General features: G+C 43.6%; 1 protein-coding gene across 2 annotated transcripts; it reads right to left on the bottom strand.

Moving 5' to 3' along the window:
- Positions 1-6,237: 6,237 nt before the first annotated feature.
- Positions 6,238-21,014, bottom strand: FAS (Fas cell surface death receptor). 2 transcript variants are annotated; one of them, XM_076338723.1, is made up of 9 exons: positions 20,944-21,014; positions 12,879-13,044; positions 12,169-12,303; positions 10,050-10,161; positions 9,484-9,548; positions 9,042-9,119; positions 8,827-8,900; positions 8,301-8,325; positions 6,238-7,484 (listed from the first exon to the last, which is right to left on the bottom strand). In XM_076338723.1, exons 1-9 carry the CDS (start codon positions 20,971-20,973, stop codon positions 7,069-7,071), a joined length of 1,101 nt encoding a protein of 366 aa, XP_076194838.1. In that variant the 5' UTR covers positions 20,974-21,014; the 3' UTR covers positions 6,238-7,068. The 2 variants fall into 2 exon arrangements, with proteins under 2 accessions (XP_076194838.1, XP_076194839.1); XM_076338724.1 differs by having other exon boundaries at positions 9,042-9,116.
- Positions 21,015-23,382: the final 2,368 nt, after the last annotated feature.

The raw sequence follows: 23,382 nt of genomic DNA, 5'->3' as shown, positions 1-23,382 counted from the left end.
AGCCCTTACACAGAACAGAGCTTTGTCCAGCCCCCAAATTCAAGCTCATGAATTTACTCATCTGTTTTCATTTACAAATAAAAAGAGACCCTAAAAAGTTGCACTGACAGCAGGTCAACAGTCTTACAGTTGTAAAGGCAAGCAATGATGAGAGGACAAATAACCCCATGAATTTTCTATGCATCTCCTTGCCTCTCCCCTACAGTGTATATTCCCTGGGTCACCGGGTAAACGTAACTCTGTCCTGCAGTCCATAGGCATTGGGCCCCAGGTACCTTGCAGTGGGGCCACAGCTCAGGAGTCCTTGGAAGCACCTGTTAGTGTAACTATTCAACAAACCACTTAACCCGGGCTCCCTAAAGGGTGCCTAAGAGTGCCTGCCCATGTAACCTATTATTACTTAAGTTGCACTGAGTAATATTGCTCGTTACTTTCCTTATAGCATCTTTACGGGCTGCTCTTTAGAAGTCCCTTACACCAGCGTGCCTGATGTCAGGGAAAGGCTTTTGAGTGCTGTAGGGAGATCCAAATAAAGCTCCTACAATAAGATGCTTTCTCAGGAAAGACATCTCAGTACAGGAGCTGTGTGCCTTGCACAGCTAGTTGCTGATTTGCTGTTTGCTAAAGATACATAAATAGAGCTAACAAAAAGCATGATACAGGGAGTACTTTGCAAGCTCTGATGTCTCATGGTACAGGATTATATATTTTCAAGCACTCATAGTCATTCCAGTTTTTCTGATGGAAGCAACAGCCATAGATTTTGTAAGATTAAAAAAAATCTTGGCAGCAAGCTTCCTGAGGTGGTTATTCCCAACATTTATATAGCTAGAACAGAAGTCAAAACTGCATTTAATGTATAGTTATTTGAAATGATAGGCTAACTTACAAGCCTGGAAGAAAAAGAGAACAAGACCATTTACAATAGCATGTTGTAGCAATTAAGGGTATTATTCATAAGTCAGTTCCTCCAAAAAGCCTCTAAGCTGTCACCACCCACCCCTTCTCCTCCCCCATCTTCACCAGTTGCTTTTTCACTTGATTATGGTGATACAAATACTACCCTTCAGAGGGCCAAATTTCAGGACAGTCATCCTGTCTCTCCTAGACTTTCTCAACCACTGCTAACGCCTACCTTTGATTGGTATCTTGACAGCTGCATAAGTAACGATCAAGTGAATGTCTAACTCTCAACTGTTTTATTTTATGTGTGAACATTTGTTGAGACTTTACTGCAATGCACATTCATGTTGGCACAGGTAATGTTGCACGTACTTCAGTAACAGTGCCAATTCCAGATTTCAGAGTGTTCAGTTTGCAGTCCGAATATTTTGTTATGACACAGTTTTTTCCATGTGGTATTAAACTTAAAACTGGTGATGCCAAGTCATTGGCTGTGCTGCAGCAGAATTTGGCATTGCAGCATGGGATTTTCTTGAGCCGCTTAATCCTAGGACTAATTGAATGGAGTGAGGCTGTGCTCATCCTCAAATCTGAGGAGCGTTACAAAAGCTGTCACACACCATTTTATGACATTGTAGGTGTCATTTTAAGTCTTGTGGAACACGACTTGAGGGATCGCATGTAAAATTGGAGTGGGAACTGGCTCAGCCTGATGGCAGGCTCAGCTCTACCAGGGCAAGGCTTCATGCCCTTGTCATAGCCAGTCTGCTGCTTGCTGCATGCACGAGCTCATTTATAAAATGTCCTTTCCCCCTGAGAACAATTCATCCCCCAGAGAGCGAGCCAGCCGGAGAGCCTGGGAAGGAGCAGGGGGAGGGGGCGGCGGGGAGGGAGCTCTTGCAGGCTGTCCATCCTTGCCAAGCCAGCCCGGGGCTGTGCACGGGGACCGGGAGGAGGGGACACGCGTGGGACTGCGCGGATGCGGGCTGCCACCTGCTGAGCAGGGGCAGGGAAAGACAGCCTGCAGCGCTTGGTGCGTGCTTTCTGTGAACAGTGAGGCAGGCTCTGGCTCTTACCTCCCTTCTCCCCCAAAACCAACCACCACCACCCCCCAGGGTGGTTGTTTAAACAAGTTTAAAGAAATTTAAATCTGAAGAGATTTGATTGAGAGGATCAAAAATACTGAACGATTTAGTGACCGCTATCCATTCTTGGATAAATGAGGGGGCACTGTCTGGTATAAACTTAGTTGCCCCCCTGTCCCCCAAAGTACAGGTATAAGTGTTGTCCTCATGTCTTAGAGACAGATCTTGAACCTCAAGACCCTTTGAGATCAGCCCAGATCATGGCTGTCCTTCCCCATGAACTGCGGTGACAACTGCGGTCCCCAGCCAGAAAAGCGGAGGTGCCGGGGCACAACCAGCCCCCGTAGGGAGGGAGGCTGGCTTGCTCCGAGTCGGGCCTCTGGCAATTTGAGGAGTGTCGTAAAATGTTCCCTGCAGCTTCAGCCATCCCAGAGATATGTCTGGAGGGGGATCTTCATATAGTATGAAGGAAGGACCAGGAAAAGGCCAAGAAAGATAACCTAAATCTTCAGATATTGATAATGAGGAAAATGTATCAATCCCATTAGTGACTGTAAGATAAATATGCAGGAAATGAAACTGGGTACTTCTGCCTCATCATTTCTTGTTCGTATCCCAACGACACACATACAGGTATATTTATCCTCTCCTGTGGACACCGCTGCGGGAAGATGTATGGGAGGCAGGATCAGTGACCTCCGTGTGCTGCGTGCCCCCGGGGCGCGGGAGGCTGAGTGCTGTCCTTCCAAGGACTGCACCTTTGGCTCCCTCCTGCCACTGCTTTCCATCACTAACTCCTCCCCTGCGTTTGTTCAGGGCCCTCTTTTCAGCATCCCTGTAATCACAGACATTTTTTGCCGATTCCCCGCTAGGTTGCCTGCTATGAAAACAGCACTTTGTCACAGTTGCTGGTTTATTGGGGGAGCGAGAGACCTCTGTGTAAAGCTATGGGAGAGGGCCCTCTAGCACTCTGTCTGCCTTAAAAGTCTTGCTTTCAGTTTGGAAAGGAACTTGAACTAAAACCACTGAAAAGCTATCCAGAAAACACTGACTGTACGTTAAGTTTTGTGATTGTTCCCACATCCCTCGTAATTCTCAGCCACAGCTCCGTACTAGAGGTTAGATACACATGGTGGGCATTTTTCCTCTTGCTAGCAGTGGGATAGCAGGAATGCAAGCTTCCCTTTCAAGTCCAAAATCATTGACAAACAGTAAGAAAGGAATGTGAGTTTTGAGGTTGTATCTTCCCTCAAAACAAGAAAACTGTCTAACTCCAAGGTTTTGCCCAATACAGTTTTATTCTTCTTATGAATTTGTTTGTATTGTTTTCCTTTCCTCTCTTCCATACAGGAAATAAGCCTACGGATCTCTCACACTTTAATATGCTTCTCATGCTATCTGTGCAGAAACATTTCAGACTCTTTGTACTCAGCACTTCATTTCTCAGCCACGTCTTTTCAAGACCTGGCAGCCTGCAGGATAACTTTAAAAATAATTTATTTCCTATTGCAGCAATCCTGTATATCGGAGCTGTCTTTAATCTCTCCTGCTTTCTTCTGGTGCCACACTGTTATAGTGATCGTGTTTCTGTCTTCTTGCAGGTGTTTGGTTTGCTTGTAGGGCAGCAGGAACTAGACAGTTTGCAGTGTGGGTGAGCAGATGGGATGGGTGTGCGCAGCAAAACAGCCCATGGAATTTCTGAACAGACCCCTTGCTCGCACGGTCACTTCCGATTTGCAGGGGACTGAAGTAAGATCATCCGTCTGGCCTTTTATTTCTATGTTCCTGTTCTTCTATTGTTGTTATTTTTAAATAACAGTTGTTCTGGTTTTACTATTTAAATAACAATGCAAGTCTTTTGCAAAGTTTTGGCTTCCTGAAGAGGGAGCTTCCCCTTTGTAATCTGCTTTTCAAAATGTGCCAAGTCATTCCCTGGGCAAGTTTCTGTTTCAGTTTCCATTTGCTTTTCTGATGCTGGGTTTCCATAAAACAGGAGAATTTCGGTTTTCAAAGTCAATTCTGTCACTTTCTTTTTTTTTTTTTATTTTTTGCCCCTACCTAAAGCTGAGAAAAGAGTTATTTTGCACTGCTCATGACACAGCCTTGCCATTTGGGAGAAAGAGGCTGGTCATGACAAGTGTGCAAGGCCCAGTGCATAGAGTAAAGATACCAGAACTGTATTTCAGCGAGCAGCCAAGGCGGTGGCAGTCGTCTTGCTTATCAGCACGAGACTCTGCGGGGACTTTCCTTCTGAGCATGAAAGGTGAGAGTGAAAGGTGAAACAGTGCTAATATAACCTGCTTGGTATGATTTTCTTGTGCAGCCCTAGTTTGAAAATGAGGCCAGAAGCAGGAGGCAATGGAAAGCTGGGTGTGTTACTGTGGGTCGGCAGAACTAAATCACTTTCATTAAATCCCTGGTCCGGGTCCTTTAAGCTTGATCAGATAGCTCTACGCTGCACTGCTGACTGCAGTGTAGACCCATATGCACTCCTTTGGAAAACCAGCTGCACAATATAATCAATCCTCTTATTTGATGCACAGTGTTCCAGTTAAGAAAAAAAATTATGATGTATGCTAACCACTAGAGTTAATGGCAGTCTGGGTTCAGCCTTGCAGTCGTCTCCTAAGGAGAATATGACTCATTGCTCAGGGACTTCTTTTTTTTAATCCATCCTCGTTATACTGAGGTTGGGGAATTCTGGTGTGATGAAAGAAAAATTTCTCCTTCTATTTCACTGCCACAAATTTGTGAGGTTTGGTGCCTCCATTTTAAGATCTGCCTAGTTCAGATCAGTTATACTAACTGACCCACTGAAGCCCTGAAAGGTGGACAACCTTAGTTTCTGGTGGCCAGAAGCCAAGAAAAGCCACAGTTGAAGTCAAGCACCTGCCAACATACCTTTAAGCTACATTTATGCCTCCCTGGATGGGACATGGTACAGGGAGCAGCCCATCTACCAGGACTTGTGAGAGCACGGAGCTTTCCTTCCTACCTGTCTTGGCTGTGCTTCTACATAACTGCAATCTAGGAAAGATGGCACAGCTTACACCACTGCCGTGCTGCTTTTCTGAAAGGCAGACATTTTATTCTCCTATATATGTGGAGCCTGGCCAAAACATGGCAATGAGCAACACACTGTCACAGCGTGTCAGATCTGTACACAGATAGCACAGACACAAGTCATTTATACAACGCTATGCCTTGATCAGTCCATAGGTGCGCAAGTCTGGCACATGGCTATTAAACCATCCAGCTACAGCAGCCTAAAGGTTTTCCTTTGAAAAGCAGCACAGTGTAGGGATTTTGGCAGTATGGTAATGGCAAGCTGATTGATTAGACACTTAGAAAATGCAGAAAAGTTAGAGGCAAGAGGCTCCAAAGTGGGGTGGAAGGTTTTTCCGAGCGCTTAGCATCTATGTGGTGCTTCAGACCTGGGGAAGAGCTGTACAACCTAAACTGGGTCTGGGCTTGGCAACAAAACATGCTCCGTGTACTTCATACCTTCGATGGGTCAAGTCTATGAAAGGCTTAAAGTTTTTGAAGCTAATCTAAGTCCTGCCTTTCCTTTCAGGCTCCTGCTCAATGCCATACACAGATTTCTAGCCGTTTTCAAGGGCCATGCACTGCCCTCCCAGGCACCTCACTTCTAGCAACGTGACCTTTTGGAGCAACCCCACGGGGGTGTGGGCACCCGGCGTTGCCTGGGTGCCAATTGCCAGCACCTGGCACCCTGCTGCCAGACCTGCCCTGCCCTTTCCGTGCCCCTGGGGCCAGATGGCTGCAGTTGGACCCTACCCCACACACCCTGGCTGGCAGGTGGGAGCAAGCCCAGGCAGGTCTCCTCATGTTTTGGCTGTCTTGACACTGGCTGGAGATTCTCCCTAGGGAACTGATGGCAGAGCCAAAGAAGAAAGTAATCCTGCTTACTGCGCGACCTGGAAAAATCAAACCTTTCCACTGAGGTCTCCTTTTCTGTTGAAAGATTTTGTGAGACTTTGCATAGATGGTTGTGTGAGCAGGAAAGGCCTTGCTGCAGAGCAGCCAGCACTACTGGTTCTTTGAATTTAGGAGCCGAGCCCTCTGCGCTCTGTGATGGAAGAAAGGTAAGGTGGTTTTTTTCAGGAGAGTGATCTCCCTTTTTGTGATTTACTAACCTGAGTAAAAGAAAACCTAAAAATGACATCTATAGGTTGCACGATAAGAAGAAAAGACAGAAGTCATGCACTATGAGGATTTTTTTTTTTTTTTAGTGACAATGATGTTTTCATTGTATCAGTTCCTGCATTAGAAAAGCTAGTGTTGCACGCTTGCCTATGGAGACTTCATAGCTTTCTGCAGGTTGCCTTCCAAAAATCATGGTTCTGCTGCGCTGCTTCAGCTCCTGCTTCTTTGAAGGGTTTTAACATTAGAAAAGGCTTGCAATTATTGCAGAGAACAAGGGAAATAATTATTATTACTTAGCACTGGGAGCTTTTGCATAGAAAACTTGCACATATATATACACATAAAAATACACACACACATATACAAAACTCGGTATCCACACACTTACAGGTCTGTTTATACCAGGGAGAAATCCCATTTACAACAGAGTAGAATTTAATTACACAGCAACACCTATGTTCAATCAGGGGTATATTACATAATTTTTTTTTGTTCAAGTATTCTTCCTGGTGCACTTCATAGATCTTAACACCAGTTTTCACTTTGAAAAATGCAACATCCCACAATTTTAATGTAAGCAAAACATTACATCAATTAAGTAATGCAGGACCACACATTTAGACTAAACCTTTTCTTCAAATAATGACTACTTCTTCTTGTAGTGAATCCTATAGCTGGACTCCGATATTGTACCTTTTAGTAAATAAGCCATAAAACTTCTCCTCCCAGTTCTTAACCACCAAAAAAAAAGCTAAAACTTTTTTTAAGTGAAAGATATTGCTACAAAAATCATAATTACTCCTTGTTCATATTATAACTTCCTTGAATCAATCAGTGGCATTTAAAAGCTTTGTTATTTATATTATTAGAAAAACACTAATTCAGTCAGAAATAATTTTCAAATGATTCTGTGCTATGTCTCTTCCAAACTACCAGAAGAGGTTTTACTTTGCTCAGCACTATCACTGTAAGAGTTTCTACCTTCCCGAGTGCAGATTTTGTTTTGCTCAGTGTCATCATGATAAGACTGTCCCCCTTCCTGACAGCTGGAAACAGCTGCCTTCATTTTTTCCTCAATTTTATCAGCTGCAGCGCACATTTTAAACTCTCTCAGGCTGCTTATTAGGGTTCCATAGGCTCCTTTTATCCCATGTCTTTGATACCAGACTTGAAACAGCTTAATCTTCTGTTCAGATGTATCGCTAAAATGATCCCGAACAGTTTGATCTATGACAGGTTCTGGTACTTTGTGATAACGAACAAATGTCTTGACATCTTGGAGTGTCAGCTCTTCCACAATACCAGCAATGTGGCTGCTCAGGTCAACATCTAGAAGCATAAAAGGAAATTAATGCTCTTGGGACTTATATCTTACTGACTTTATCACCTGTGCTCAGAGTTGATACTTTTCCTATCCAAAACAGGTTAAGTTTCAGGTATTCATGACTCAGTATGTTTATATATGATTTTTTACAATATGTACCAGGTCTGCTTTTACATGGTCCTACCAAATGCTAGGTAATTCAAATATTTAGGGTTGCATCCATATCGCTTTCTACCACTTGAAATAGAATCTCAGTTTCCTCTGTAGCCTATTCTGTCCTTCTCTATCATTAAAGTCTGGTCATCCCTCATGTACCTGTTTTGCTCAAAACAGTGTTGGGAAAGTTCCTGGAACAGGACAGGTCTTTTGTTGTGATACAGTCTTGGAGCTTATGTTCTTTTCCTATTGTGTGTTACTACTGTGGATTTGCCCTTGAACATAAGGTAGGTCTGTGTTTCTGCGATCCCACTGCTGGGTGTGGGACTCTGCCATTATCATAATTATCCATGGTTCGAGAAATCCAGCTTGCTGCCTCCTAGTGTCTGTATCACATGCAGAACAGAAATTCACCTGTTGTCAATTAGTAATTGCTTCCTATACGACAGAAATTCCTCCTGAGGCAAAACTTTCATGATACCACTAAATGCCTTAATAAGCACAATATGAACTGGCATTTCTGTAATAAGTGTTCACTGTTGTGCTAGAATGACAGCTCTAGGCAGTGGCAAAGTCTACATAAAAATACCCTTTTTTTAGTGTAGGATTTACACGTCTGTTTTTTTTTTCTTTTACTGAATTTTGAGAAGTTACTTGTCTCTTACCTGCGTATATGAGAGGTACGTTCTCCTGAAAAGACAAGCAAGAGAGAAATGAGTGGAAACAAGTTTTGTAAAACACCAACCTTGTGTAAGAGGATAAACACATTTCATGACACTTGACTTCCGTAATTTGCTTTTAGTTTTCTCCATGATTCCCCTGTTTCATGAGCAAGAGAATCAGATTGGACAGACAGACCTCTTTTGACTTGGGTAAGCTTGGGGAATCACCTCACAATTGCTACTGCCTAAAAGTATGCATGGGGACAGGTACCCTGGGTCAGTGGAGGCCTGATGATTTATGAAGTTTTGATCTTCATCATGTAACTTAGGAAGCATGTCAACAAATCCTGAAGAAGTAATACAGGGTTTCTCTTACTTCCCCCAAAAGAGTCCTCATGGTGAAATTTACTCCATTAATGTCACAGAAGAGAGGCATGCACATGCCTGGGGAGTCCCAGTGTAATTTGAATGGAACAAAAAGTTCCTTGCATGAAGCTGAGTTTTTTGTGATCTAAGCAACAATACTTACATAAGAAGCCTCTGTTTTGGGGACTACTTCACTCAGGTTCTCCTTGTTAGTATGACCCTTCCGTTTTCTCTTGTCTGAAACAAAAAAGCATTTTTAAAATCCAGGACAGAGTATCTCTCTCCCCTGGACTCCAAGAATATAAAATTACATCTTAAGTAAGCAGCTGAATATCTTATTCAGAGTATGATAGGAATAAGGAACAGGGAATCACTTACAACAGAATATTGCTCCAGCTACTGCTAGTACTAAAAACACAGGTGTCAAAGAGGCGGCCAGCTGCACTCCTGTTTCTGCTGGAACATTGGAAACATTACATGAAAGTTAAGTCAAGAAATGCTATACAGCAACACACTCTAAATTTTATACAAGATTGCATCAGATTATAAAAGCCTTTCTGTTGTCTCTTAATGGCAGAAGCTACCTCTTTGTTTAAGTCTTACCTATCATGAGTTTCCCCTAAAAAGGTGTACTAGCTCCTACATCTGCACAGTGATCAAGGGAAAAGAGCAATCATGCTCCGCAGGTCAGGTCAGGGCCCAGTGGACATGATGCCCTTAGCTGTCAGGAATGACTATGGGCCATCGTGTAGAACAGTACAATTGCAATAACCTCTCAAGATACAGCAGATGCTAGACATGCTAGGTTTTAAAATGGTACCTTTCATTCCGCACACAGTGTCTGAAGTCAGAGTACATTGTTTTTCAATTACACCACTTTCACATCTGCAGAAAACATGAACAAAAATTATTATGGGATTTGTTTCTCTCTTTATAAACTCTGTCAACAGAGCAAATCAAAATCTTCTAACACTTTTTATCAGCTACAGATTTCATATATCAAGATGTTGGAGTTTGGAATGTAATAGGTATGAAAATGGTATGGAAAGGTATGGGAGTGGAAAAAGGTGTGGAAATGATTTTCTAGATGTAACAGTAGATCACACAAAGACAACAGGAAAGCTCAGATATTTCATTACATTTTTTGAAAAGTATATACAGACTTGGTGGATGTATACAAGTTTTTTATGCGTGCCTTTGGAAAGCCTGTGTGGATGCAAGTTGACTGAGCTAAGTCAGCTCAAGAAGCTAAGTGCAAAGGAAAACTAATATGTTTTCCCTTGGGTTATACATTACCTCAGCCTCTGTCTTGAAACTGGCTGGAAAAAAGTGTGATAACATATGATATTAACAATTTCATATTTAACGATGAAGGCATAAACTTACATGGTACATGGATCACAGTGCGTACATGGTGCAGAAGAATTGCAAAAATGGTTCTCTGCACAGGTGCATTCCGTGTTCTGTGTTGGGGTACAGTTCTTTGCAACCTCCAAACCTAAAATAAATTTCTTAAACTTCGTTAGTTTGAAAAAGTAGGCCTTAAAAGCAGGCCTCTGCTCACAAGCTCTTGTCCTCAGACTTACGTGCTTTTAGCTCTACCACTGCTGGCACTGGTGGCTTAACCATAAAAACAACATAGCTTTTCTAAGAAGCCCTGCTGCCAGAGCACTGGAAATATGGAGATGGCAAAGAGACCTCTGCTGGCCAAGAGCTCAAAAAACTGATCACACCATAAAGTACTTGCTGGAAGAGGACTCATTTGGCATGGCCAAATGTTGTCAGCTTCTTTTTCCCATTCAGAAGTGAAAGCCAGAAGGAAACTCAGAAGATCACGTAACCCATCTCCCTGCTTGATGTCAGAGACAAGTTCTTTACCCTTCCTGACAGACAAGTTTATCTCTTCCTGAGGTCCTCCAATGGTGAGGAATTCCACACTCTCTTTTAGCTAACATATTCCCTGCTTAAGTAGCAGAACAAGTGAATTAATTGTCTCCTATCATCAGTGTATATGATGAAGCTATCTCCATCTATGAAAAATTATTTCTGCATTAAAAATGACTTTAAGTATCTACCTACTATGAAAGCTATTTTCATGGGCATATAGGAATAGAAGCGAATTTTTGAGTTATCACATTCAGTGCCCTGCTGTAACGGGAAAACACGTTATCTTCCAAAATTTGATGAAGCTCTACTGTGAAACCAGTGCTGAAGCCATTCATGAAAATATCAAACATGAATGATCCTAAGAACGGTTCTCATGGAACTTCAGTGGTAATTTTCCTCCTGCCTAATGTTTTCTACTGACCTCTCTTCAACTACATTATTGTCCATGGGATAATGTGACTAGTCATCCCATTACTCTTTCTTTCCCCTTCAGTTTAACTAATAGTTTCCTTTGTGGCACTGTACAAAATGCTGAATTGTTTTGCTGTACTCAACTTCATTACCCATTCAAAAATGCTTATTATAGTAGCTAATGAGAGGAAAATTTTCTATGCATATGGAGGTGTTACAGGAAGGGGAAAGCACTAAAGATTGATATTCTAGCAGGTGATCTGAGTACAACCATATTGGAGTTACGAGCTGTCTCTCCGCTCACCAAACTCGATTTTGGATGAGAGGAATGCAGAACTATCATTCCCTAAATCCAGGTATACCAGAACTACAGGACACCTGGTGGAACTGGTAGGAGATCAATTTAATGGATTTAAAAAGAAAAAAAATCTGTAATGGGTATTTACGCAACAGGTAGTGAATTTCTGGAACCTGGTGTCCCGAAGCAGATTCACGCACAAAGGGCTCATAAATGGATACTAAAATGACTAGGTAGGGATGGACCTTCTAACGTCCTTTCCCACAACTGTGGATGCTGGTAGACTTTGCAGGGAACAGATCACAGAAATTAGACAGGTTTGTGTTTTCTCTAAATAGCATCTCTTTCCTCCACTGCTGAACGCAGAATACTGGGACAGGTGGACCGCTGGTCTGACCCAATAGGACATGCCTCATAGTCTCATAATTTGATCCTATAACCCACACAGCATCTTGAATGTATAAAAGACATCACTCTATCAGCTCTAGCAATTTTAAATAATATTATTAATTACATGAAAGACTACGAAAGAAACCATTGGGAATTCTCCCATCCCTACTTCTTACAACACCCCTCTTCTTTTAAATAGAGGGCAAAGAAGAGAGAGAGCTTTTCTTCCTTGACTCTAACCAGTTTGCATAGGGTCTGCTTTGCAAGGACTGCTTTGGCTGAGCAAAGGCAGATACAAGGAGAAATAATGGACCCACATACCCTGTTCTTCTTCCTACTTTGTGCCTGACGAAAGGGAACTGGGGGATGAACTTATGATTTTGTCACAAATTCCTTCATGTACTACCACTAAAACATTTTAATCTGCACGCTAACCACTATTCAGGGATTGTGGAGACTTTTCAGTCAAATCCTGTATCAAAAGAGTCATTGCTCGAGTTGCTATTTCTACAGACATACCGAATACGCTGTCACATGAAGAGCATCTCAAACACTTGTCCAAATCATTTTTGTGATCTATGTACTCCTTTCCATTTTCACATGGAACACAGTGTTTGCTTTTATCTGTTGGGCAGTTGGTATTTTTAATAAGACCTGTAGAGACAGAAAAACAAGAATTAAGATTTGCAATACCTTTGGACAGAAGCCATCAGCTCTAAGACCTATGTCAGACTTTCTTTTTAATCCCTAATACTTTTTGATTTACAAATATGGACAGGATCTATGTTCTTTACGCATACATATATGCTCTTCAGGAATGTAGTATACATAAGATCTGATTATCCCCCCTCTTCCTCCAGTTTAGGACTGAAGGAGAACACCACAAACAAAACTTGGAAAACCCATGAATATATGGAGCCTTGTAGGCAAAAGCCTGTGGCTGCACTTTTTTCACCTCTTTCAAAGATGTGTATGTAATTCTTGGCTCTTTTGTGACAAGCATGTTATATGAGAACTACTATCTGTAGTGAAAAGTTACTGGTGCACTGAGCTCAAGAAATACTTTTGAAATGTCTGGTGTCCTGTAATAGAGAAAGATACAGCTAGAATGAAGCATTGCATCCAGGAAACCACAGCATGCCACTTAGCTATCCCAGCAGAAAGCAATTGTGCATGTTGTGGTTTCCACTCTTAAAGATTTTTCAACAGAATCTTATAATGATACTCACCATGTTCACATTTCTTGCAACACTGATTATCTAAATTGTATTCATCCCCGTCACACTTAATTTCCCTCTTAGCAATGATCCTCCTTGTAATTAATTTATTGTACACTATGTGTATTAGAGCTTTAGTATCATTTTTGCACTGTGTTTCAATAATTAAGACAACCACCTAGGAGAGAAGAACAGCAAGTTATAAAAAAAAACTGTCAAGGACTGTAGGTGTGTTTTACTACTAGCACAGAGTTACCTCAGTACCGTTACTCTATTGCTAATATTGATATTCACCCCCTTCAATATCAATATTGAATATTGATATTCACCCCCTTATTAAAGTTGTTCATTGCTTCAGAAGAGTTAATGGACAATGAGGACACATATTAGATTTAATGCTATCAACCCTACCACCGCAGGTACTGATCGTTTGAACATTAATGCTTGAGAACAGGGCTATACATCTGAGTTGTAACAGATGACCTCATATGCCTAATTATAGTGCAAAGCAAAGGAACTCCCATTATTTTCTTGAAGAGCTTTCTCTGCCTCAGATCACTGTGCCTAAATCTGCCCTTTCTTAGCCAGTAATAAGAATCTTCCATACAGAACGTCCTTAATTCAAATAGTATCTTTCTTAATTTCTTGCCACCCTACTGTTGCTTGCAAACTGAACAGTGTTAATGCATCTTTGAAGGAAAAAAAAATTGAATGTTTTAATCTCGGCCAAAAAGACCTGATTTCTAAACTGATCCTGTTCTCACTTTGTTTTCCAATTCAATTATTTTTGTCCTTAGTAGATGATGCCTATATATTCCTGAAAGAAGTATCACTCTCCTTTCAAATGAATTTACACCCTGATCCATTTCTTTGAATGCACTGTCAAGTTAAATTGCATAGTGCTTGTGTTTTGGTTTTTTTTTCCTGTAACTACTCAGTAGTAACTTTACTAGCTGTCACTCTCCTGCCTCTTTTCGTGATAATAAGAAACCACTGTGGACCAGAGGCCCAACCATTCTTTTTTTCTATTTTAGGAGTAAGGCGGGAAAATGAGAAAGATAGATCTGCTATAGTTTGCCTTCCTCTTGGCAATGGTTTGTGGGGAATTCTGTATATACTTTGCATACCCTAACTATGAGATGTCTATATAATGGAGCTATGTAATGCTTGTTGGCTGGAGAACTAGATTCCCTCCTAGAAATATTATTATGCAGGACAGCCTGAGGATAGCCTGCCTTTACTTAACCCAATTTCTGCTGATAGTTTGGAGTGATTTGAACATTTTCACTATTTATTTTACTTGTGTGTTACTAATTATCTGTGTGGAGCTGTAACAGAAAAAATTAAGACAGTCCTTGTCTTGAAGAGTTTGAAGTCTTAACATCTAAGCTGAGCTCTACGTTCACTGTTCTTGCTCCTCTTTAATTAAAAAAAAAATACCATTTCGTATTTTACAAAAGACTCAGATATACACTGTGAGGGATACTGAGGAAGGGGGGAAAATGATGCCTGGGAAGAAATGGAGCAATGCTATTGTCCTTGGCAAAATGAAGGAATAGGCCAAGTTGTGAAGGATAGGGGTGGCAGGGTACCTTTTTTTCAGAAAGGAGATTAGTGGGGAATGAGGTGCGATACGAAGAAACTGCCAAATCCTCACACCAATAGCACACTGCATGGACTAAAAGTCCTCCCAATCACAGATTCACTCACATTTTCAATCAGCATGCAAAACACCTTGACTAGAATTACTTATTTTTAATTTTGTTTTGGATATTTGAAAGAGGCTAATTCAGAATGGTTGGTTATCTTTGAACACTTTTGAATTGCAGCTTAATACAAATTTGACTGTATCTGTTAATGCTAACAACAAGGGACATACATATTTAAGGAATTCTCTAATAATTTGAGGACTGGTTATTTTTATTGTTACACTTTTTCTTCCTGCCAGAGGGTGATAGTTAATGGCTGATTAATTTCAATCTTCATGATTTTGTGTGAAACTGCTTGGATGCTGACCGTAACTTCAGTTAGATGCAGAAAACACTTTAATAATCTTAAATATTAACTTACTGAAAAATGGGTTTGGATTTCAAACCAGACTCTCAAGTGAAGGAAGTGTTATCTGTGGCTAATTAATTGAAGTAACCAGTACGACCGCTGTTTGCTGACTTCTACAAGTAGCCACTTCTTTTGATCTTCTAGTCTATTCAGAGATAGGAAGGTGAAAAGCATTTTCTTTCCTTAGCAGCCATCTGTTTTAGAATTTATATAATATTAGTTACTAGACTGAAATTAAGAAGGCCTTTCTTTACACCTGGAGGAGAAGCTTCAGCTGCTAAAAAAGCAGTTTAGCACTTGAGAAACAATGGGTACGGATGCTCAGCCCGTCACTTCCCCCATTCAGCACTCTGACTCTCTTCCTTTGCTGCCAAAGCTTTGAGGGGGCTCTTCTCTGAATCCCAGTGTAATGATGTTAAAAGGTTAAAGTAAAGCCTTAACAGAAGCTGTAAAATGGATGTGCCAAATTAGCATGATTTGTTTTCCTTTTGCCTGGGAGAACCGTCTTACTAAAAACTGGGACAGAAAGTCCGATTAAAAAATAATTACTAAAATGTAGTCAGGGACGTATGTCCAGTCTGGTTTGGCTTTCCCTGAAGCAGGGTGAAGCCCTGCAACTCCATCGCTCCTTTGCTGCCCCTCTGCCACGTGTCAGACTGGGCCGAGGGAGGGGACGGTCACAGGATAACACCGGGGAGACATGCACCGCCCCAGCTTTCAGAGCTGGAGGATCGTGACACCCTGACCAGCCTGCCTGCCATGAGGCCTTGGCCAGCAGAAGGGTCTGGAAGCGAGGCGGTCAGCGGGGTGGGGAGGCCCTGAGGAAGCACGATGGATCTTAGGCTGCCCCAGGAAAGCCGATGGCGCCAGAAGGCTTCCAGCCGTGAAGGCAGGTGGCGCGGCTGGGGCGCATGGCGGGCCAATGCAAACACTGCTCGTGGCGTGGGGAAGCTGGTGGGGAAATGACTCCCTCGTCTCCCCACGCTGATGGGGGAAACTGTGACTCAGCGGGGTGAGTGAGGAGCGCGGTACCGGCCCTGCCGCCCGCTCCCTGCTGCGCTCAAACGCCACAGCCGATGCTCTGACCAACCTGCCCCGGCTTGGCGGCGCTCACCCCGCTGCGAGGGCCCGGCTCCCTCCGCCTCGCCTGCCCTCACAGCCGCACCTGGCGAAGCTCTGCACCCACAGGGACACCCTGCATCCTGCTTTCGGCACCCAAATCTCCCTTTTTTAGAACAGAGAAGTCAAGCCATTTGGCGGGCGGGGGGGAAGACCCTGGGCAACAGTAAAGAGAAGAGGGAGAGTGAAGATTACCATAGCCCTAACGCACCCACAAACAGCACCGCAGAGAAACTGAATGGCACTGGCGAAGCACAGAGCACGTACAAAGAAAGAAAACGTCCAGAGAGTCGTGCAGAAAATGGTATATAATGAAAGAAGGAAACATCTTTCTAAATGACTAATGTCAGTAAAACTTGGCTGATTTTTTTTTGTGTGTGTTTACTGAACGCCTGCAATCACAGTGCATGCACAGACACAGCCTTCCCTCATGTGAACAAAGCTCTCCGCCTCTTGCTTATGCTTTTATGCAAATGAGCTATGCTGATACAGTGAGTGGGACAAAAATATAACACCTTCTGATGGAGGCCCTCCACTGTCGCTCACGGAGATTAACTTCCTGGTACGCTTACAAGAAGTGGGGATCACTTCTCAGAATTTGACAATTAAGCAGCACCAAACACCTACGTCGGTTCTGCGGACATCTGTCCGGTAAGAGGGACATCTTACGCCGCCTTCCTGTACAAGGAATAATGAGAAAACTGTGGAGATTTTTCAAAGCAACACCCTAATTTTTTTCAAACTTTTCTTCTCCTCCTGGATTTGCACCCTTGTAAAAGCAATCCATTTGCTATATAAAAATCTTGTTGTGTCTTAAAAAAAAAAGTCAATAGTCATTTAGCTTCTGTGCACACCTTAATTGCTTTCCTTGTCACTGAGCAGCGAGTGCTAATAGCGGAAAGGAAGCACTTTAGGGGCTTTTACATAGGCAGGGGTGATAGGTGCTTTTTTATGATGTGTACATTCAAACAGCAGCTGTACGTTTTCAGCCTAAAATGACTCACAGAGGCTCTCTTCTACCTTTCTCATCTTAACCTAAAAAATAGTTTTCATATCTAAACCGAAGACTTAGATGGAACTAAGCAGTCAATGGGAATAAAATCAATCAATCAGGGATATCTAACCTTAGCAGAATCCATAAAAATTATCACATGAACCCAAATTTTTTGGTTTCTCTCCTTTTGCATTGCCCAGGCATTTAAGAGAGCTTTCTACCTCCTCCCTCTCCTTCACTCCTACAGAGTCCTCCAAAATGCTTTCACCAACAGGCATCAGCTAAGGAGACTTATAAAACCTGTTTTCATCTGTGTTCCCAGGGCAGAGTGACAGGAACTTTAGTTTCTTTGAAAATTCGTGTCATTTTGGGATTCTCAGGCCTCTGATTCTTCCTGTATCAGAGTAATCTTCATAATGGGTCAACTTCCTTCAACTGAAAAGTTTCAGCAGACCTACCTTATGGGGATGTAATCTCAGCTTTGGAAGTGTGTGAACGTGTTATTTGCATACAGGACTTTTTAAAGCTTTACAACTTTTAACCCTGAGAAAAAAAAAAATGTCTCTGCTTTCTCCTGTTATCTTTAGAATACATTTTACTTTTAGCAAACCACTTCTCCCATTTCTAATCCATAGATTCCTATGAATGAGAAGGCTGATGCCTTCAGAACTTGGTGGCCGCCTTTTTCCACTCCACATTTGTTACATGGGGCAAGGTGCATGAGCTCATCAGGGGGTTTTTAAGTGTTAAAAAAAGGGGGAGGGGGGGATTTTTCTTGCTTTTTTGCCTAGTGGGAGCTGAGAAAAACTTTAACTCATTTTCTGAGTTTTTATTTGCTTCTAGTACTTTTGACAAATGGTTGCTAGAGTTAGCTCCATTTTAATACAGTTTTCTATGTAATTAATCTCCCTTGCATTAACCCTGTCAGGATAGCTTTTTCAAAGAGTAATTAATTTCACACTGCTTGTTAAGAGGATTCTCTACTCCAGTTCTTTTACTAAGATAAGTAATTTCTGCTTCCAATATCTCCAGTGTCATTTTTCCCCCACCTCTTTTTTTTTTTTCCCCCACCAAGGCAGAAGTTGATAGTTAGCACCAAAATAACCACTAAAAATAGTATTTCCTGTTCTAAAATCTTTTATGAGGACAAAAAGAATCCAGTTCCATTTTCTGAAGCCCAGCAATGGGAGTTGGTATTTCCCCACAACTAGAAGCATCCTGAGCTTCTTAAATTTCAAGTGAGATGCATGTGTTCAGTGCCTGTGAGAGTAAGGAGCCTCAGCTACTGTCCAGTGTCTTAAAATAGTTGCTGTCCAAATTCAATCCATTACTATTTCACATCTCAGCTGACTCACATGCAAATTATGGCAATATATTGGGGGTAGGCGTTGTATGGTTGGTCATTTTGTGGGGTTTTTTGTTTTTTTAATTTTGGTTTTTAGGAGTACTGTACTAGTGAACACCTAATACTATTCAATTTGGGAGAGTTGGAGCAATATTAACAGCTCCCACCTCACTTTGATGATGTTGTGGCTAAGGGCGAATAAGAGCTGTTCAGCGTAGAAATTTAGCAACTCTTCCCCCTCTTCCTTTTGTAACACAATACGGTTTTCTTGTTGACACTTTCTCTTTGTTCAGTGATTTGCCTCAAAGATAAAGGCAGTTAACTGTGGAAACGTGAGCAGACAAGTGTTTCCAGAATTGGGGCCCTTATACTTTTCACTTGAGTCTTGGGTCATCCCATGACTTTATGGCTGTTTATACGTATACATTTAAATGCGTGCATTAGTTGTTTGGGCAATGAGGAAGAAGGGTTAGCGCAATAATGTAGGAGTCCTGTTTTCAAAGGTATGTCTTCGAAATTTCCAGAAAACTGCCTGCTCTGTAGTCATATCAGATAATTACAAAATATTTAGATAACAGTTCACTCTCTTAAGATGGCCTATTCCTTTAGAGTGTGTCTCTGAGTGGTATGTGGTTTTGCCTCTTGTTTTACAGGGTAAAGTTAGATGTTTTCCAACTACGTAGGCCATTGCTACTTTGCATGACTATCCCTGCAACTGCTTCTACTTTAGTACAGCATGGAGTTCCTTGCAAAACTGAGATCTCATTCAACAAACTACTTTCATGTTCTGGTTGAATCAAATTAGTATGTCAAACACTGCCCAGGTTTGCTGATTTATAAGTAGTGGAACAACATGCTAATAAAAAAAAACTTTTTTTTTTTTTAAATAGAAAGTATGTGGGAGTGCTACAGTCTTTCTAAGGGGTACTGAAATTTGGAAACAAGTGGAAAATAAGAATAGAAATGAAATTTATTCTCTGGGAGCAGTGTGATAAGAGAAAGTATTTTTTAATTTTAATTTATATTCTGAATAGTTCCAAGATACTGAGCTAGACTGACATTTCTGCCAGTTGTTTGCTGCTCCTGTACAGGAATAGATAATACACACTTCTGTCAGCAGATGAAAATCCTTCTTTGTATTTAACTATGCTCTGGTGCTTTGTGCAGGGGCATGGATATAACCCCCTGAATCACTTTAAATAGTTTACTACCTGTTACATAGTAAATCAGATCAGAATTTGAGTAGTTTTTACTTTAACACCCGATTTTAACTTGCCAAGCCCCAAAGCAAACTGCATTCATTAGCATTGTAACCACACCGTGAAGAGATTTTGAATGTGAACTCCAGTGAGTTCTCTCTGAAATAGGTGAGAACTGGGGTTGGGGAAGCAATGTATATCGCATCCACACTCCCAGGCAGGTCCCGGCTCTGCTGTGCAGCAGGGCTTACTGCCACCCGCCTGATCCCCACTATTCTGCCTCTGGGCTCCCAGAACAGGGCTGCCTCGGGGCAGCTCTGCCAGAGCGCAGGCAGAGCCTGTGCATCTGCACCTGCACCTGCTTAGCTCTGCCGCCCAGGAGCTTGCTGCCACTACAGCTCTTTGACCTGTGCTCCTGTACCAGGGGAAATCCCTGTGCTGCAGACGCTGAAACACTTCCTTACCTTCCTTGTTGACAGTAGCCCTTCAAAATGAGTGTTTGCAAAGGTAACTTTACTGATAACAGTTAGCATGTGACCTAAGCTCTGAAGCAGCAGAGGCTCATACTTGTGCATAGGGGATGATAAAAGCAAGAAAGGAAGGCCCTGCCCCACGGCTTCCAGTAAACGCTGCACTTCATGCCACCGGACTTGGACTATTTCTCTAGCTTTTCCTGGGTTGCTGTCGGCAGTAGTGGTTCAAAACTCCTCTGCCACAGGTATTCGCTTTTATGTTGCTTTGCCAGATCACTTTGTTACAGATCTCTGAGGTGCAGTGGAAGTCAGCTTTCACTGACGCGGTCTTTGCCCTGGCAGATACCCAGCCACAGATCTAACCATGCTGTCTATGCGTGAATGCTGAACCTGCCTCGCCAGCGTCTCCGGCCAGGTCTGGGTGGCTGCAGACCAAGGCTGACGCCAGCTGTCCCCGGGTCCCCGGCAGCTATGGCATACGACCCGGTGTCCCTGACAGCCACCTGCATCCATCCCCCTTCTCTTTCCCTCTGCTTTTCCACAACGCCCACTTCCCTTCACCCGGCACCCTGAGAAGTGACTGTAAAATCATAAAGTGCCTGAACCTGAAGGTGGGATTTTAAAGGGGGGGGGGGGGGGGGAATCGCCTAAATGAATTACTTGAAATCTCGAAGAAAAGTCTGTTGCGGCCGGCAGCGATCAGAAACCAGGCAGCGCTTCTGGCACCGCCAGCCGCAGCACCCCGCGTCCCCGCCCGGCTACGGCTGGCCCCGCCGCCGGCCGCCCTGCTGCGGAGCGCCAGCCCGGCCCGCCGCCGCCCGGGCTCCGCCGCCCGCCCCGCCCGGCTCCCGGGCGCCCGTCCCGCTCACCCGCTCGGGCAGAGACTTACGAGGAGCCGGGGAAGGAGTCTCCGGGCCATCCCGCCGCTGCCCAGCGCTGTCCCGCACCCTCCGTCAAAGCGAAAGCGGCCCGCCCCGGCCCAGCCTGCGCCCTGCCCGCACCCGGCTCCTCCCATGTTGTTAAACACGGCGCGGGCCCGCCCCCGGCACGGCCCGGCCCGGCCCGGCCCGGCACGGCCCGGCACGGCGTTCGGGGGGACGGGAAGGGGCCGGCGGCCGGTGGCGGGCAGAGCTGCCCCTTCCCCGCCCTGCCCGCAGGTGCCCGCGGCGCCGGGAGCCGGCCCCGGGCAGGGGCTTCCGCCCCCGAATGACCCCCCGGGCATGGGACGGGCAGTTCTGCCCGCGGGCAGCCCCCGGCTCTCTGCGCTGAGCTCCCCTCTGTGAAAGGGAGGCAAGGGCACGCCGGCTCCTTTTGGGTGTCGCGGGCACCACGCTCTCCTCGGGGATCTTCAGTGTTTGGGCTGTGTGGGGTCGGGTGCACCCGCTTGGCAGCTTGTGAGTGCCAGGCATGGCCCTGAGGTCATGAAACGAAATGCCAACAGACTTTGGGCTGGGCATGAGGCATTTGCTTCCAGTGCTTCAGCTGCTGGGCAGAGCAATTGCCTCCCCACCAAGGGCAGAAAAAACAATTTTGCAATATAGGGAAGGACAGGCTTGGGGCAGGGAGTCCTGAATCCGTAGGAGTGGAGCTGCCATTCAGAACAGGCTAAATTCACTGCAGCAGCAGATACTGCCTTTTGCTGTCCTATTGAAAGGATTGCTCAAGCCTGTGACTTCTATTTCGTAGCTATTTCCAGTCACTCCTTGTGTTTTTTCTGCAAGCTTCCAGTGGTTTGAAATGCTGGTAGTCTGGCCTCCTTCATAGTGTTAGAAATAACATGATGGTGTCAGTTATTGGTATGCGTTTTCATCTTTCAGGTTTTGACATGATACCGTTGCCTTGGGAAGACCATGGTTGCAACTGAGCTTGCATTTTCATTTTAAACACCATTTTTCAGTGGTTTATGACTCAGATTTTCAGAAACCTTTCAGATTTTCTGCTGGTATGGCTCTTAGCTGCCATACAGATAAGCTGGGTTCATAACATCATCAAAAAATAGGTGCTGTTTTAAATATTTCAGGCTTTTTAACCACTTCCGGATAAAATGGCATGTAGTGCTGACACATTTTTAGAGATGCTGCCTTTGGAGTATCCTTTAACAATCAACTTTTTGCCTTCCCAGTGGCAGTACGGAGTATGACAAATGAGAGGCACCTCTCTTGGGTGCAGTGCCCATGTTAAACATCTGTAGTTTCTACTGGGCAAACCCAAATCAGGGTGTACCCGAGACTTAATTTTAGCGGAAATTTGCGTGCGGGCAGAGGTGGAGTAGGGACTGCAAGCAACGTTGTCCGGATCTGGACGGCTGCTGCAGCAGAAAGGTCAGTAGAGTTGTTGCCAAATTCATCACTTGGGGGATTGTGGTTTGTCCTAAAAACAAAACCTGACGTGACTGGGCCCTCAGCAGGCATCGCTTAGCGTTCGATAACACCTCGGTGTGCTTCTTGCCCTAATTATCCGATATCTTCCGCTAACGTAGCTAACGTCTATTAGGCGCATGTGGCTCTTCCCCGCCCCCCCGGAGGTGTGATGATTGCACACGTACATCTGTTTTGCGGTGGAGTGTTTTTGTCTTGGTAGGGAGCTTTGAGAGACATTTGAGAAGCCACCAGATTCTTGTCAAAACAATAGCGTCTGCCTATGACTTGGAGTCATACCTCATGTAGTTAATAACTGTAGCTGTTTGTGGTTTTTTATATATATAATGGGTACAAAGCAAGAAACAGCAATGTGTTTGGGGTATTTTTTGTTTGTTGTTTGACTATCCTGAGTTGGTATTGGTGAGCACTGTAATGCCAGTGTTTTCATCTTTGCGCTGTTCCTTGGGTTGCAGCAGCTTTTTTTGGGCTGGTAAAAGTGGCAGCCTTGACTATTTTCTTTACTCCCCCTTCATCTAAAGCTTAATTCAGGTGTCAGTTGAGGAGTGCTAAGCAGGAGTACAAGACGCTGCACTATTTTTCTTACCAGCAGATGGCCTTGCACCTTTCCTAACATGCAAAGAGGGATCAGGCTGTGGTGGGATCAAACTCCAGGAACAGTTAACACACAGGAGACTGACTTTTTAGTTCCTTTGCAATTCCACCTTTAAAAATATAAGGGTTTGGAATTAAAGTGAAGTTTTTGATTTATTTACTGTGCTGTTTTGATTTTTTTTTTCTTGTTATTGTTGTTCTATGTTCACGTATGTGCACTGGTCATAGGAAATTCTGTTCAAGATAGCCGCAAAAACACCTGAGGAATAATTTTGGACACACATGACTGCAGTGTTCTGGCTTTGAGAGTTGCTGAGTTGGAATCTGTATTCATGCCTTAACTGGCATCAAAGCTT

This window comes from Aptenodytes patagonicus, chromosome 5 (genome assembly GCF_965638725.1).
Source record: "Aptenodytes patagonicus chromosome 5, bAptPat1.pri.cur, whole genome shotgun sequence".
In the NCBI taxonomy this organism is placed as follows: Eukaryota; Metazoa; Chordata; class Aves; order Sphenisciformes; family Spheniscidae; genus Aptenodytes; species Aptenodytes patagonicus.
The sequence above is the reverse complement of the archived record's forward strand: the minus strand, read 5'-3'. Positions and strand labels throughout refer to the sequence as shown.

What these genes read in the sequence shown, in the direction of transcription:
- FAS (XM_076338723.1), bottom strand. Translation starts at nt 20,973, where the DNA reads ATGGCCCGGAGACTCCTTCCCCGGCTCCTC. An exon ending in TTGCAAGAAATGTGAACATG is followed by an intron (nt 12,304 to 12,878) that starts GTGAGTATCATT and finishes CTGTCTCTACAG; the next exon opens with GTCTTATTAAAAATACCAAC. An exon ending in CACTGTGATCCATGTACCAT is followed by an intron (nt 9,549 to 10,049) that starts GTAAGTTTATGC and finishes TGTTTTCTGCAG; the next exon opens with ATGTGAAAGTGGTGTAATTG.